The 16,871-nt window shown below is 42.6% G+C and overlaps 1 protein-coding gene across 1 annotated transcript in view; it reads left to right on the top strand.

The window, feature by feature from the left end:
- Positions 1-16,871, top strand: part of smo (smoothened, frizzled class receptor) — a 34,395-nt gene that overhangs the window by 2,994 nt on the left and 14,530 nt on the right. The window contains exons 2-5 of the mRNA XM_062983375.1: positions 6,710-6,915; positions 11,885-12,094; positions 14,006-14,178; positions 15,854-16,073. Coding sequence (XP_062839445.1) covers positions 6,710-6,915; positions 11,885-12,094; positions 14,006-14,178; positions 15,854-16,073 — 809 coding nt within the window. The remainder of the gene's footprint in view (positions 1-6,709; positions 6,916-11,884; positions 12,095-14,005; positions 14,179-15,853; positions 16,074-16,871) is intronic.

Genomic DNA, 16,871 nt, shown 5'->3' with positions numbered 1-16,871 from the left:
AGCAGCTTTATGTACATACAATATATTATACTATTAGCATAGCACAATATTAGCATTATACTATATTGAACTATACCACTATACTGTAATATTATATGTAATATATAACATATGATTAATATTATTAAATGGTATTATTATTAGTATTATATTGTATAACATGATAATATTATGATCAATATTATACAATATTATTATACAATATATTATACAATAGATTATATTATTAAAACTGATATTAAAATATTATATTACAAAACTGAGGGCAGGGGCCAAGTAAATGACCTTGGAGGGCCGCATCCGGCCCCCGGGCCTTAGTTTGGGGACCCCTGCTGTAAATAGTCATTTTTTATGATTTATAATAGTCTTTTAGAGTTTATTGAAAAACCGCGAAAAGTGAACCGCGAAGTAGTGAGGGAACACTGTATTGAAAAGAGCTGGAAAGGCTTAAAGAACTGGGCATGTTTAGCCTGCAGAAGAGAAGGCTGAGAGGAGACATGATAGCCATGTACAAATACGTGAAGGGAAGTCATAGGGAGGAGGGAGCAAGCTTGTTTTCTGCTGCCCTGCAGACTAGGACGCAAGGGAACAATGGCTTCAAACTACAGGAAAGGAAGGAGATTCCACCTGAACATCATGAAAACATTCTAACTGTGAGAGCTGTTCAGCAGTGGAACTCTCTGCTCCAGAGTGTGGTGGAGGCTCCTTCTTTGGAGGCTTTTAAGCAGAGGCTGGATGACCATCTGTCGGGGGTGCTTTGAATGTGATTTTCCTGTTTCTTGGCAGAAAGGGGTTGGACTGGATGGCCTATAAGGTCTCTTCCAACTCTACTATTCTACGATTCTAATGGGTTTCTATTGAGTTTCCATAGTCCACTGGGATCCGAGCCCTGGCTTTCCAATGCAATACTTAAACTACTTGTTGTTGTAGTTGTTGTGTGTCTTTGGGTCCTTTCTGACTTATAGGTTTCCATTGGGTTTCTTCCATGGTCCACTGGGAATCCAAGCCCTGGCTTTCCAAACTCATACCATGTTGTTGTTGTTGTTGTTTGCTTTCAAGTCATTTCTCACTTACAACTTGCTTGCTTCCATTCGACTTGCTTCGACGGCTGAAACAGGGATTTGGACCTTGGTGTATTTATGATCGCAATCTTCCCTATAATTTGTGTCTAATGAACTTTCACAACATCTTAGCTGCTTCAAGCAACAATAAACAACATATACAGTAGAGTCACTTATCCAACACTCGCTTATCCAACGTTCTGGATTATCCAACACATTTTTGGAGTCAATGTTTTCAATACATGGTGATATTTTGGTGCTAAATTCATAAATACAGTAATTACTACGTAGCATTACTGCGTATTGAACTACTTTTTTGCCAAATTTGTTGTCTAACAGGATGTTTTGGCGCTTCATTTGTAAAATCATAACCTAATTTGATGTTTAATAGGCTTTTCCTTAATCTCTCCTTATTATCCAACATATTCACTTATCCAACATTCTGCCGGCCCGTTTATGTTGGATAAGTGAGACTCTACTGTATCCAGAAAAATAATTACAATATAAATGTTGCAAAGTACAAGACAACCAGATTTATACAAATACATTGATTCCATTTCTGGCTCAATGGACTCCACATCATATCAGTGTTGGGTTGCTGTGAATTTTCTGGACTGTCAGGCGATGTTCCAGAAGCATTATCTCCTGACGTTTCACCCTTATCTATGACAGGCATCTTCAGAGGTTGTGAGGTCAATGTTGTTTGCAATACAATTGCACTATACTTTGCAACATTTCCATCGTTTTTGTTTTCTGGATACATATTATTATCCTTCCCTCTAATTGTGGAAGTCCTTTTAACACAAATATTGTGATGATTTAGAATGTTGTTTATAAATACCTGATATTTGCTCCTTAGGGCCTTATCACACTACAGTTCAATCTACATTATATGAGTCTCCACTGACCATTATAATCCAGTTCAATTTGTATTACATGGTTGTCTAGATGGGGTGTTTAGGATGCATTTGCACTGTGGAAGAAATGCAGCCTGACTCCACTTTGACCACCAATACCCAATGCTAAGGAACCATGGGAGTTGTAGTTTTTCCAAGGTCTTTCCAAGGTCTGTGAGCTTGCATAGAGAACTACATTCATTCCACAGTGCAGAGGCACCCTCACATTATTATTATCATTGCAATTACTATTATGCTTATTTACCAGGGTTGAATGAAAAGTAATGCCTCCACCTTCGTTTCTTCAGTTTGGATGGGAGTACAGTAGAGTCTCACTTATCCAACACTTGCTTATCCAACATTCTGGATTATCCAACGCATTTTTGTAGTCAATGTTTTCAATACATTGTGATATTTTGGTGCTAAATTTGTAAATACAGTAATTAGTACATAGCATTACTGCGTACTGAACTACTTTTTCAGTCAAATTTGTTGTTAAACATGACGTTTTGGTGCTTCATTTGCAAAATCATAACCTAATTTGATGTGTAATAGGATTTTCCTTAATCCCTCCTTATTATCCAACATATTCACTTATCCAACATTCTGCCAGCCAGTTTATGTTGGATAAGTGAGACTCTACTGTATTTTAATAAATCCAATGCAGAAATAATCCTTAGAACGTGCTCTTTAACGACCACTATTCACTTTCTCACATGATCACCACACAATTGGATACATTTCTGCCAATGATGAACAAGCTTTCCGAATCCGTCACGGAAGAAGTCGACACTCTGTTTCCACAACCGGCGTCTCACAGGACCCATCGTGCACGGACCTTCCGAGAGCCAAGCAAAGCAATATTGTGACCCACACATTCTTGTGAAATGCCGATTATGCTCGAAATTCCGCTTTGAATGATACGATGATCGTCCTGAATCAATCTGTCCAACTTTTGCTTGTGAAACCCGGTGGTTGCTGTCACAGGACATCCAACTCTTGGTTTGTCACGCAAATCAGATGTTCCCACCTCAACATCTTTAAATTTACTCGCCCAACGACACACAGGACTCACATCAACACAATCCCCATAAACAGCTTGCATTCTCCGATGAATCTCCTTTGGGGTGACACCTTCTGCTCTCAGGAATTCAGTGACTGCACGTTGCTTAAGTCGCATTGACCGACTGTCTGCACAGGGTTCCATTCTTTGCACTTTAACAACACAACCGTTCAATGCTAAGGCTTCCCCATCTGCACAGGGTTCCATACTTCGCACTTTAACAACACAACCATTCAATGCTAAGGCTTCCCTGTCTGCACAGGGTTCCATACTTCGCGCTTTAACAACACAACCGTTCAATGCTAAGACTTCCCCATCTGCGAAGGGTTCCATACTTCGCACTTTAACAACACAACCGTTCAATGCTAAGGCTTCCCTGTCTGCACAGGGTTCCCTACTTCGCGCTTTAACAACACAACCGTTCAATGCTAAGACTTCCCCGTCTGCACAGGGTTCCCTACTTCGCGCTTTAACAACACAACCGTTCAATGCTAAGGCTTCCCCGTCTGCGCAGGGTTCTATACTTCACGCTTTAACAACACAACTGTTCAATGCTAAGGCTTCCCCGTCTGCGCAGGGTTCCCTACTTCGCGCTTTAACAACACAACCGTTCAATGCTAAGGCTTCCCCGTCTGCGCAGGGTTCTATACTTCACGCTTTAACAACACAACTGTTCAATGCTAAGGCTTCCCCGTCTGCACAGGGTTCCATTCTTTGCACTTTAACAACACAACTGTTCCATGCTAAGGCTTCCTCGTCTGCGCAGGGTTCCCTACTTCGCGCTTTAACAACACAACTGTTCAATGCTAAGACTTCCCCGTCTGCGCAGGGTTCTATACTTCACACTTTAACAACACAACTGTTCAATGCTAAGACTTCCCCGTCTGCGCAGGGTTCTATACTTCACACTTTAACAACACAACTGTTCAATGCTAAGGCTTCCCCGTCTGCGCAGGGTTCTATACTTCACACTTTAACAACACAACCGTTCAATGCTAAGGCTTCCCCGTCTGCGCAGGGTTCTATACTTCACGCTTTAACAACACAACTGTTCAATGCTAAGACTTCCCCGTCTGCGCAGGGTTCTATACTTCACGCTTTAACAACACAACTGTTCAATGCTAAGGCTTCCCCGTCTGCACAGGGTTCCATTCTTTGCACTTTAACAACACAACTGTTCCATGCTAAGGCTTCCTCGTCTGCGCAGGGTTCCCTACTTCGCGCTTTAACAACACAACTGTTCAATGCTAAGACTTCCCCGTCTGCGCAGGGTTCTATACTTCACACTTTAACAACACAACCATTCAATGCTAAGGCTTCCCTGTCTGCACAGGGTTCCATACTTCGCGCTTTAACAACACAACCGTTCAATGCTAAGGCTTCCCCGTCTGCACAGGGTTCCATACTTCACACTTTAACAACACAACCGTTCAATGCTAAGGCTTCCCCGTCTGCACAGGGTTCCATACTTCACACTTTAAGAACACAACCATTCAATGCTAAGGCTTCCTGCCAAATGGAACTGTAGAGGCGAGTCTACTGAACAAGCCAGGACCTTCTGCAGACCAGGACTGCCATCGGTTGAGGAGTTACGAAGGTGGAGGCATTACTTTTCATTCAACCTTTGTATAACCCTGCTTTCTCTCTCCGCAAAGTATTGATCCTCTCCTTGGATCAATACATCAATTCCGTGGGTGAGAAAAATATAGTTAATGGCCCGGGTTTTTGCTCTTGACTTGCCTGATCTTTGCTTGAAGGCCCTTCAAACCAAAGCCAAGAAGAAGTGGAATTAGTTGAGAGCAGAAACAGCATAGAGAAAAAAAGGAGGAAATGAAGTTCAGGGCAGAATTTCGATTTGGAAGAAGGTGTGATCGATGTGCTTGAAAGCACGGCGGCTTCTAAATGCTTGAGGACGAAGGGTGATCCAAGGGGCAACATGTCCTCAAAACAGAGAGCCAACGACTGGGGATGATGGGAGTTAATAATAATAATAATGGACCGGGCTGTGGTGCAGCTGGTTAGTAACCAGCCGCAATTATGAGTTCAAAATCAGCCTGGGTCGGATTGAGCCCCCGACCATTAATAGCCTAGCTTGCTGTTGACCTAAGCAGCTCAAAAAGCAGTTTCATCTGTCGAGTAGGAAATTTACCGTGTTTCCCCTAAAATAAGACAGTGTCTTATATTAATTTTTGCTCCCAAAGATGCTCTAGGTCTTATTTTCAGGGGATGTCTTATTTTTCCATGAAGAAGAATTCACATTTATTGTTGAACAAAAAATGAACATTTATTTATATACTGTACAGTAGTTGTCATCACAAACCAGACAAACTGTGAATCCTATCAAGAATTTCTTGTTAAACTGCCATTATTTCCATGTACAACACTATGGTATGTACATTTATCGATCCTGCATGCTCTGGTGTTCTGTTTGGTGGACATGCTTCCAAACAAAAACTTTGCTAGGTCTTACTTTCGGGGGAGGCCTTATATTTAGCAATTCAGCAAAACTTCTACTAGGTCTTATTTTTCGGAGATGTCTTATTTTCGGGGAAACAGGGTATATAACCCATTTATAATGGACTTAATGTCAGGGGAAAACCTTTACCCTTGACCTTAACTACCACCAATTCCTCAATACTTTATTTCCCATACCACCAGACTTCGCCACAGCAACGCGTGGCCGGGCACAGCTAGTGTATATATATAGATTGAAGTGTTTAACAAATCATAGAATCATAGAATCATAGAATAGTAGAGTTGGAAGAGACCACATGGGCCATCCAGTCCAACCCCCTGCTAAGAAGCAGGAAATCGCATTCAAAGCACTCCCGACAGATGGCCATCCAGCCTCTGCTTAAAAGCCTCCAAGGAAGGAGCCTCCACCACGGCCCCGGGGAGAGAGTTCCACTGTCGAACAGCCCTTCTCACAGTGAGGAAGTTCTTCCTGATGTTCAGGTGGAATCTCTTTCCTTTCCTGTAGTTTGAAGCCATTGTTCCCTTGCGTCCTAGTCTGCAGGGCAGCAGAAAACAAGCTCCCTCCCTCCTCCCTATGACTTCCCTTCACGTATTTGTACATGGCTCTCATGTCTCCTCTCAGCCTTCTCTTCTGCAGGCTAAACACGCCCAGCTCTTTAAGCCGCTCCTCATACGGCTTGTTCTCCAGACCCTTCATCATTTTAGTCGCCCTCCTCTGGACGCTTTCCAGCTTGTCCACATCTCCCTTCAACTGTGGTGCCCAAAATTGGACCCAGTGTGATTCCAGGTGTGGTTTGACCAAGGCAGAATAGAATAAGGGGGAGCAGGACTTCCCTGGATCTAGACGCTATTCCCCTATTGATGAGGCCAGAATCCCATTGGCTTTTTTAGCAGCCGCATCACATTGTTGGCTCATGTTTAACTTGTTGTCCACGAGGACTCCAAGGTCTTTTTCGCACACACTGCTGTCAAGCCAGGCATCGTCCCCCATTCTGTATCTTTGATTTCCATTTTTTCTGCCGAAGTGAAGTATCTTGCATTTGTCCCTGTTGAACTTCATTTTGTTAGTTTTGGCCAATCATCTCTCTAGTCTGTCAAGATCGTTTTGAATTCTGCTCCTGTCTTCTGGAGTGTTATAAGTCTAGCTATAAGTCTAGTTATAAGTCTCGTAGATGTGTGACTGTGTTTCTTCTTCTCTCCCTGTTGTGTTCAAGGCCTGCGCAACGCTCCCCGCTGCTGGGACGTGATCCAGCCGCTCCTCTGCGCCGTCTACATGCCCAAGTGCGAGGGCGGGAAGGTGGAGCTGCCCAGCCAGACCCTGTGCCAGGCCACGCGTGGACCCTGCACCATCGTGGAGCGCGAGCGTGGCTGGCCCGACTTCCTCAAGTGCTCCACCGACCGCTTCCCCGAAGGATGCCCGGTAAGGAAGCGATGTTATAGGACTCCCCTATTAGCCCGGCACAGGGATCGTAGAATCGGAAGGGACCGCATGTTCATGTGGGATTTGTGTATTGATAGTGCTTAAATGCAATTTGTGCCATGCTTGTCTTGCAACTGATTGCATCATCCAGATCAGGGGTCCCCAAACTAAGGCCCGGGAGCCGGATGCGGCCCTCCGAGGTCATTTACCTGGCCCCCGCCCTCAGTTTTATAATATAATATATTGTATATACATAATAATATTGATAATAATATTATAATGTAATACAATATAACACTAATAATAATACCATATAATAATAATATTCATTATATATTCTATATTACATATAATATTACTAATAATATTACAGTATAGTGGTATAGTTCAATAAAGTAATATATAATGCTAATATTGTGCTATGCTAATAACATAATATATTGTATGTACATATAATTTGTAAGCCACTCTGAGTCCCCTTTGGGGTGAGAAGGGTGTGATACAAATGTAGTAAATAAATGCAGTAAATAAATAATAAATACATTTTAGACTTAGGCTCACCCAAAGTCTGAAATGACTTGAAGGCACACAACAACAACAACAACAACAACAACCCTAATTAACTTGACTATCTCATTGACCAGAAGCAGGAGCACACTTCCCATTGAATCCCTGATAAATGTATGTTGGTTAAAATTATTTTTATTTTTAAATATTGTATTGTTTTTTAATTGTTCTTGTTGTTGTTTTTGCACTACAAATAAGACATGTGCAGTGTGCATCGGAATTTGTTTGTATTTTTTTTTTCAAACGATAATCTGGCCTCTCAACAGTCTGAAGGATTGTGGACCGGCCCTCGGCTTAAAAAGTTTGAGGACCTCTGATCCAGATTGTATCATAATGTGGAAAGAGTTAATTGCCAAGAAGCTAGGACGACCTTAATAGGAATATATTTTCATAACCTGTTAAGATTATGATTCCAATATGGTTAAACATTCGTGCAGAGCAGTAAAAACGCAGAAGACTAGGGGTTTATGTGAGCAGAGGTAAAAAGAAATTAAACAATAAGACAAAATATCCAGCCTCCCTTTCCCTTTTAAAAGTCATGCGCATAAAATAAGCATCAGAGACATCAAATAAAATAGCAAAAAATATGTTTACTCACAATCTTGTATGATGATGGTCATACAGGCAAAAAACATCTTAGTTCCAAAGAAAAACAGTTCAGGAAACTACATATCTCTTAACATACAGGAACATCAGCATGGCATGGTCAGGAGCAAAGAGGAAGAGACAGGAAGAGGCATCTGTACATCACTTCCTGTGTGTGTCCCCAGAAAGGATACACCCATTTCCCATTTCATATGCAAAACCCTTAAATGGTGTCACCAACTCTGGAATGCAGCTTGGCTCAGGTTACTAAGCAACAGACATAACTAACTACATAAACCATCCCACATTGAAAATGCATGCATGATTGCTTAGATAACCCAACAGACCTTGATGTGTGGCTGGAACTAGGGAGTATCCAGGCACAAGGATTGCATCAGTTCAGTTCTGTTCAGTTGAGTTCTATCTGCCTAGAGTTCGAGTCAAGTTCTGTTGGAGGACAGAACAGTCCTGTGTTCGTCTGTTGTCTGCAAGTCTGTTTGTGTTGATTACTGCTGCAGACAGGAAAACTTTGTAAATAGTTTTACCAACGTCTCTGAGTGTCTCTTCGTTCTGCGCTCCACTGCTTCCATCCAACTACTGCTGCGCTGCAAATACTCTGACAATACAGTCCAACCCCTTTTGCCAGCAGGAAGGACACAATCAAAGCCCTCCCAACAGATGGCCCTCCAAGCCTCTGCTTAAAGGCCGCCGAAGAAAGAGACTCCACTAGACACCGATAGAGTCTGTATTCCCATATAATTGGAAAGAACCTCCCAAGGCTATCCAGTCCAACCCCATCCTCTAGGCAGGATGCCACAATCAAAGCCCTCCCAACAGATGGCCATCTAGCCCCTGCTTAAAGGCCTCCAACAGGCTCCAATAGAATCTATATTCCCATATAATTGGAAGGAACCTCCAAAGGCCATCCAGTCCAACCCCCTTCTACCAAACGGGATGATACAATCCAAGCTCTCCTGACAGAAGGCCATCTAGCCCCTGCTTAAAGGCCTCCAGAAAAAGAAAAAGCTCCAACAAGCTCCATTAGAGTCTATATTCCCATATAATTGGAAGGGACTTCCAAAAGACATCCAGTCCAATGCCTTCTGCCACGCAGGGTGAACACAATCAAAGCACCCCCAACAGATGGACATGCAGTCTCTGTTTAAAGACCTCCAGACAAAGAAGAGACTCCACTAGACACCGATGAAGTCTGTATTGCCATATAATTGGAAGAGACCTCCAAAGGTCATGCAGTCCAATTCCTTTTGCCAGGCAAATAGACACAACCAAAACCCTCCCAACAGATTCCAAAGGAGTCTATATTCCCATAGAATTGGAAGGGACTCCTAGAGGTCATCCTGTTCAACCCTCTTCTGCCAGGCAGAGAGACACAATCCAAACCCTCCAGACAGATGGCCGTCCAACTCCCTTTATCAAACTCCACCAGACACCGATGGAGTCTATATTTCCATATAATTGGAAGGGACCTCTAAAGGCCATCCAGCCCAACTCCTTTTGCCAGGTACAATGACCCAATCAAAGCCCTTCAGACAGATGTCCATCCCAACCCCTTCAATCTAAACACTGTGGTTGTTGTTATTATTATTTGAAACACAACAAGATGAGTCCACAGCAGGCACTCTGCTGGCTGTTGTATTTGATCACACGTCGGTTATTATTATTATTATTATTATTATTATTATTATTATTATTATTTATATCCCACTTTTTTTCTCCATAGAGACTCAAGGCTTTACAATACAATTCAAATATACAAATATACAAATATACAGTATTAAGCATCATTCGTATGAAAAAGAATTCAGATTAAATCCATAAAAGCATTTCAAACCACAGCAGCCCCTGCCATGATCTTAAAGAGCTTCTCCTTGAAAAGCTATCCTCTTGATGCAACCTAGAATCGCATTGGCCTTTTGAGCTGCTGCATCACGCTGTTGGCTCATGTTCGGCTTAGGGTCTCCTTTTAAAAAAATTATTATTAATTTATCAATCAAAATGTACAAGCACTCGTTATCCTCATTCTACAATATCTCAAACACATCACGTTGCATCCAATCCGACAGCAAAAAATAAAATAAAATCAAGAACATCCCCAAGCATATTTCCCATCAGTCTTTTAACTTTTCCATTACAACTTCACTATACATCTCTCCACTACACACCCTTCATCTACCTATACATGTTTTATTATCAATATTATTATTATTAATTTATCATTCAAAATGTATAAGTATACATTTTTTTCCTCATTTTACAGTATCCCAGACATATCACATTGTATACAATCCAACAATAAAGAAAAATCAAAATCAAAACATTTTTATGTATATTTTTTATCAGTTTTAGACTTTTCCATTACAACTTTAATTGCCTTTGTTCTGATGTCTTGCTCCTGGGCTGCAAGGATCAGGCCTTCTGTCTCCTTCTTCAGGGTCCCATTCGTGAGCCAGAGCCAGGTCTTCTATTATTATTATTATTATTATTATTATTATTATTATTATTATTAATGGCCTTTGTCCTGATGTTTTGCTCCTGGGCTGCAAGGATCAGGCCTTCTGTCTCCTTCTTCAGGGTCCCATTCATGAGCCAGAGCCAGGTCTTCTATTATTATTATTATTATTATTATTATTAATGGCCTTTGTCCTGATGTCTTGCTCCTGGGCTGCAAGGATCAGGCCTTCTGTCTCCTTCTTCAGGGTCCCATTCGTGAGCCAGAGCCAGGTCTTCTATTATTATTATTATTATTATTATTATTATTATTATTATTATTATTAATGGCCTTTGTCCTGATGTCTTGCTCCTGGGCTGCAAGGATCAGGCCTTCTGTCTCCTTCTTCAGGGTCCCTTTCGTGAGCCAGAGCCAGGTCTTCTATTATTATTATTATTATTATTATTATTATTATTAATTGCCTTTGTCCTGATGTCTTGCTCCTGGGCTGCAAGGATCAGGCCTTCTGTCTCCTTCTTCAGGGTCCCTTTCGTGAGCCAGAGCCAGGTCTTCTATTATTATTATTATTATTATTATTATTATTATTAATTGCCTTTGTCCTGATGTCTTGCTCCTGGGCTGCAAGGATCAGGCCTTCTGTCTCCTTCTTCAGGGTCCCTTTCGTGAGCCAGAGCCAGGTCTTCTATTATTATTATTATTATTATTATTATTATTAATTGCCTTTGTCCTGATGTCTTGCTCCTGGGCTGCAAGGATCAGGCCTTCTGTCTCCTTCTTCAGGGTCCCATTCGTGAGCCAGAGCCAGGTCTTCTCCTTATCAGCTTTTCCTTCAATTTTGTCAAGGAACTTTCCATGCAGTGTTTTGTTGTGCCAGCGGTCAGCTCTAGTTTGTAGTGCGGTTTTCTTGTACTGATTCTTTGTCTGCTGTGCTTTGAGGAGTTTCTGATTTTTGACTTCAATCAAAGCAGGTTCTTCACTTTGCTTTACATATTCTGCCAGGGCATGTTCTTCTTCTTTGACTGCTTGTTTTATTATTATTATTATTATTATTATTATTATTATTATTATTATTATTGTTATTATTGTTATACGTTTCCCCCTCTTCCCTTCCCCTTATTTTGTGCCACCTTCACCAGGACCAACCAACTCATACTGTTTCACAAGTCCAAAATTTCATTGTCTCTGTTGCTGGTTTGGGGTCTCCTAAGACTCCTAGATCCCTTTCCCATGGACTGTTTCCAAGCCAAGTTCATTTTTCCTCACCTAAATGCATTTTTATGTTGACTTGGGGAGACTGGGTCCTGAGCATAGTGGTGTTGACGTGGGAGCTGTCTGCGTCTCTTGCAGAACGAGGTCCAGAACCTGAAGTTCAACACCTCTGGTCAGTGCGAGGCGCCCTTGGTCCGGACGGACAACCCCAAGAGCTGGTACGAGGACGTGGAGGGCTGCGGCGTCCAGTGCCAGAACCCGCTCTTCACCCTCACCGAGCACCAGCAGATGCACCGCTACATCGCCGCCTTCAGCTCCATCACCATCTTCTGCACCTTCTTCACCCTGGTGAGACCCACGGGGACCACGTTGTTGTTGTTGTTGTTAAACACATGGTTCCCCATGCTTTATGGGGTGGGATGCAAAAATGGGGTGCATGTTGTTGTTGCTATTATTATCTATATATATAAAAGAGTGATGGCATCAGGGTAGCGGACAAAACAACAAAACTACAGGCCCCCCAACCTCGAAATTTGACAACACAACCCATCATTCACGGCTCTAGGTTGATACAACAAAAAGAAAAGAAAAATAAAGTCCTAATTACAGAGAGAGGAATAACAGTTTTTATCCAATTGCTGCCAGTTTGAAGGCTAAGCTCCGCCCACTTGGTCTCCTAGAAACCTACTCAGCCCAGGGGACAGGCACAGTTAGGCCTCACTTAGGCCTGTTCCACAGATTATCAGATTTTAACTGGATTATATGGCAGTGTAGACTCAAGGCCCTTCCACACAGCTATATAACCCATTTAGAATCTTGTATTATCTGCTTTGAACTGGATTATCTTGACTCCACACTGCCATATAATCCACTTCAGTGTGCATACTAAACATAAAGACAACCATACAACAGACATTCAATACCACCACTACCTCAACAATTTCTCACCAACACCACCAGACAACGCCACAGCAACGCGTGGCCGGGCACAGCTAGTTATTGTATAACACAGCAAACAAGATAGATATGTTGGATTTCGTTTCACAAAATCACAAGTTGGACACTTCCCAAGTGTCTAGGACTGTGTGATGTATTTTCAGATGATGTGCGCAGATCCCAATCAGGTGGCCTTTTGCAGTTGGCAGATTGTGATTTTGTCAATGTCTATTGTTTCCAAATGCCGGCTGAGATCTTTTGGCATGGCACCCAGTGTGCCCATCACCACCGGGAACACCTGCACTGGTTTCTGCCAGAGTCTTTGAAGTTCAATCTTGAGGTCCTGATAACGAAAACCTGACAAGGAGAAGACTTGGCTCTGGCTCACGAATGGGACCCTGAAGAAGGAGACAGAAGACCTGATCCTTGCAGCCCAGAAGCAAGCCATCAGAACAAAGGCAATTAAGGCCAAGATCGAAAAATCAGCCGATGACCCAAAATGCAGACCGTGCATGGAAGCTGATGAAACCATTGATCATATCCTCAGCTGCTGTAAGAAAATCGCACAGACAGACTACAAACAGAGGCACAACCATGTGGCCAAAATGATTAATTGGAACTTATGTCTCAAGTACCACCTTCCAGCAGCAAAGAACTGGTGGGATCACAAACCTGCAAAAGTATTGGAAAATGAACATGCAAAGAGACTGTGGGACTTCCGAATCCAGACTGACAAAGTTCTGGAACACAACACACCAGACATCACAGTTGTGGAAAAGAACAAGGTTTGGATCATTGACGTCGCCAGATCAGGTGACAGTCGCATTGACGAAAAACAACAGGAAAAACTCAGCCGCTATCAGGACCTCAAGATTGAACTTCAAAGACTCTGGCAGAAACCAGTGCAGGTGGTCCTGGTGGTGATGGGCACACTGGGTGCCGTGCCAAAAGATCTCAGCCGGCATTTGGAAACAAGAGACATTGACAAAATCACGATCTGCCAACTGCAAAAGGCCACCCTGCTGGGATCTGCGCGCATCATCCGAAAATACATCACACAGTCCTAGACACTTGGGAAGTGTTCGACTTGTGGTTTTGTGATACGAAATCCATCATATCTATCTTGTTTTCTGTGTCATAATAAAATGATGATGATGATGATGATGATGATGGGGTTGTTGTCAGTTTTTTGGACTCCCAGCAACCCAGTGATTCCGGCCATGAAAGCCTTTGACAACACAACAACAACAACAACAACAAGTAGCCAATGGCTTGGGAAAGAGAGGGGAAAGCAAATCACATAGCCTGTCCTTTTGCCCTTAGGCCACCTTTGTCGCCGACTGGAAGAACTCGAACCGCTACCCGGCGGTCATCCTCTTCTACGTCAACGCCTGCTTCTTCATGGGGAGCATTGGCTGGCTGGCCCAGTTCATGGACGGTGCCCGGATGGAGATCGTGTGCCGCGCTGACGGGACCATGCGCCTCGGGGAGCCCACGTATGTTCCCCCTTACCATAGAACCATACGAGTCAGAAGGGGCACCCAGTGTTGTAGCTCAGCAGGCGGCTGAGGATTTTTCTGATTTCTCTGACATGTAAAAGAATGAGGGTTTCAAAGTGAAGAATTTGTCAGTGTTAGGAGGGAATTGTAGCCAGATGAGGCCGATGTTTTGGATTCCACAGGGGAAAGTAAAAGTCCCAGGTCACTCAGAAAATGGCCTTCGATTGATGAGGAGTTTTTACGAGAAGCTAGATTAGGCTTGAGAACAGAGGGAGTGAAAAACAGGCCAATTACACCTAATTGGCCTGTTTTTCACTTCCTCTGTTCTGAGATACTCCATAGAAAAGTCCTTAAAGACCAGGTGCATTCGACATGATGTCATGGCTACTTGGTTGGGCTTAAATTAAGGATTTGATGGATTTCAAAGTGAAGAACTGGTCAGTGTTAGGAGAGAATTGCAACCACATAAGGCTGATGTCTTGTATTCCACAGGGGAAAGTGATAATCCCGGGTCCTTTGGGAAACGGCCTTTGGCTGATGAGGGGTTTTCACAAGAAGCTAGATTAGGCTTGAGAACAAAGGGAGTGACAATCAGGCCAATTAGATACTCTGAGAGACTCCATAGGGAAGACCTTGAAGCCCAGTTGCGTTCGACATGATCTCATAGCCACTTGATTGGGCTTAAATTAGGGATTTGATGGGTTTTAAGGTGAATAACCTGTCAGTGTTAGGAGAGAATTGCAGCCAGAAGAGGCAGATGTTTTGGATTCCACAGGGAAAAGTAAAAGTCCTGGGTCACTCGGGAAATGGCCTTCGACTGATGAGGAGTTTTCACGAGAAGCTAGATTAAGCTTGAGAATGTAGGGAGTGAAAAATAGGCCAATTAGATGCTCTGAGAGATTCCGTAGGGAAGACCTTGAAGCCCAGGTGCATTCGACATGATCTCAAAGCTACTTGGTCAGGCTTAAATTAAGAAGTGCTGGCTTCATTACTTTCGGAGGAGACAACGTTGCAGTAGGATGGCTCTCCTGTCTCTGCTCTTAAGTTCATGATTCAAGTATTCTTAAGTTTCCTGGTTCATGCCTTTGTTTCCTGGAAGGGTTTATCTTGGCATTTTTTATTTTTGCTATTTTGTATTCCCTATTTTGCTGACTCTTTTACCTGCTTTCTTCAATAAACATTTTTAGATAGAACTATCTATGCCCGGCCACGCATTGCTGTGGCGTATGGGAATCCTTTGTTGGCCAGGTAGAATAGCAGTGAATAGCTTGCAGCCTCAAAGCCTGGCTGTTTTCTTCTTGCGCATGCGCATAGTGTTTTTTTTTTATTTTTGGGGATTTTTTTGGCCTTCTCTTTGTTTTCCTTTTTTTTTTTTTTTGATGGTCACTCCTTGGAAAGTGATTAGTTTTGTGGCCAAATTTGGTGTGATTTGGCCCAGTTGTTTTGTTGCTAACTCGGTCCTAATTATGCACATTACATTTTTATATACATAGATTATTGGACTCCGGTTTGGTGCTGGGTGAAAAGGTGTTACCAGTGCTAGAGGGCAACACCCAAAGTCCATCCAGTCTAACACTTTTTCTGCCAGGTAGGAAGGCACACTCTAAGCCTTCCCAAGAGATGTCCATCCTAACAGCCTGACCAATCCTTCCCTCCCACTGTCTCTTCGCAGCTCCAACGAGACATTGTCCTGCGTCATCATCTTTGTCATTGTCTATTATTCCTTGATGTCGGGCGTCATCTGGTTCGTGATGCTGACCTACGCCTGGCACACCTCCTTCAAGGCGCTGGGCACCACTTACCAGCCGCTGCTGGGCAAGACCTCCTACTTCCACCTCCTCACCTGGTCCATCCCCTTCGTCCTCACCGTTGCCATCCTAGCTGTCGCCCAGGTAAAATGGCATTCATAACATTTTGGAAAAACATTTTGGAGATCATACCTTTTTAGAAAAGCATGACCTTTCAAAGAAGAGGCAAAACTCTTTAGAGTAGAATCTTCTCTTGTGTTATACAACCAGGTATGGTTATGCAAGGCGATGGTTTCAGTTGTTAGACTGAATAACCTGTTATCTCTGATCTGTTAGGAAAACAGATTTGCAAATGCATAAAAACAGCAATTCCTTGGAAGTGTTTTTCAGTGCCCAAATATATATATACTCTCCCATAAAACAACTTGTTTAATATAATGTACTCAAGAGACAAAAATGAAGTGGACTTGGATAAAAATAACTTATTTGGTTTACTCACAACCTTTGTGTGTTCAGCATACACAGGTACAAAACGTATCCGACCAGTTTCAGATATGTTTGAGATAATTCTCTGTCATAGACAGAACGCCACCAAATAGAGTACAACACAGTTTATTGAAGTTACAGAACTAAAAAATGCCCATAGAAAACAAAGGACTAGGCAAACACTTGTCTTCAGTGTGAAAAGTAACAGAAACAGCTCCGTTTGAATTAAAACGGTTTGAAGGAATAAACCGGATTAAACAGGAGTTTTAATCCGGACTAAATCAAAAGTGCTTACTTCAGCCTGGCAATTTAAACAAACAAAAGTTGGTAAACAAAGGTCAAAATGAACACCAAAAGCTGGCAGCAGATTCCTCTCTGCTACCCAACAGCTACAAATGAGTAACTCAGGCTGTTACTCCTCCGTGCAACGAGCGAAATCCGGGTCCAGGCACATCA

Source organism: Anolis carolinensis, chromosome 5, assembly GCF_035594765.1.
Source record: "Anolis carolinensis isolate JA03-04 chromosome 5, rAnoCar3.1.pri, whole genome shotgun sequence".
In the NCBI taxonomy this organism is placed as follows: Eukaryota; Metazoa; Chordata; class Lepidosauria; order Squamata; family Dactyloidae; genus Anolis; species Anolis carolinensis.
Note: the sequence above shows the minus strand (reverse complement) of the source record. Positions and strands in the feature narration are given on the sequence as shown.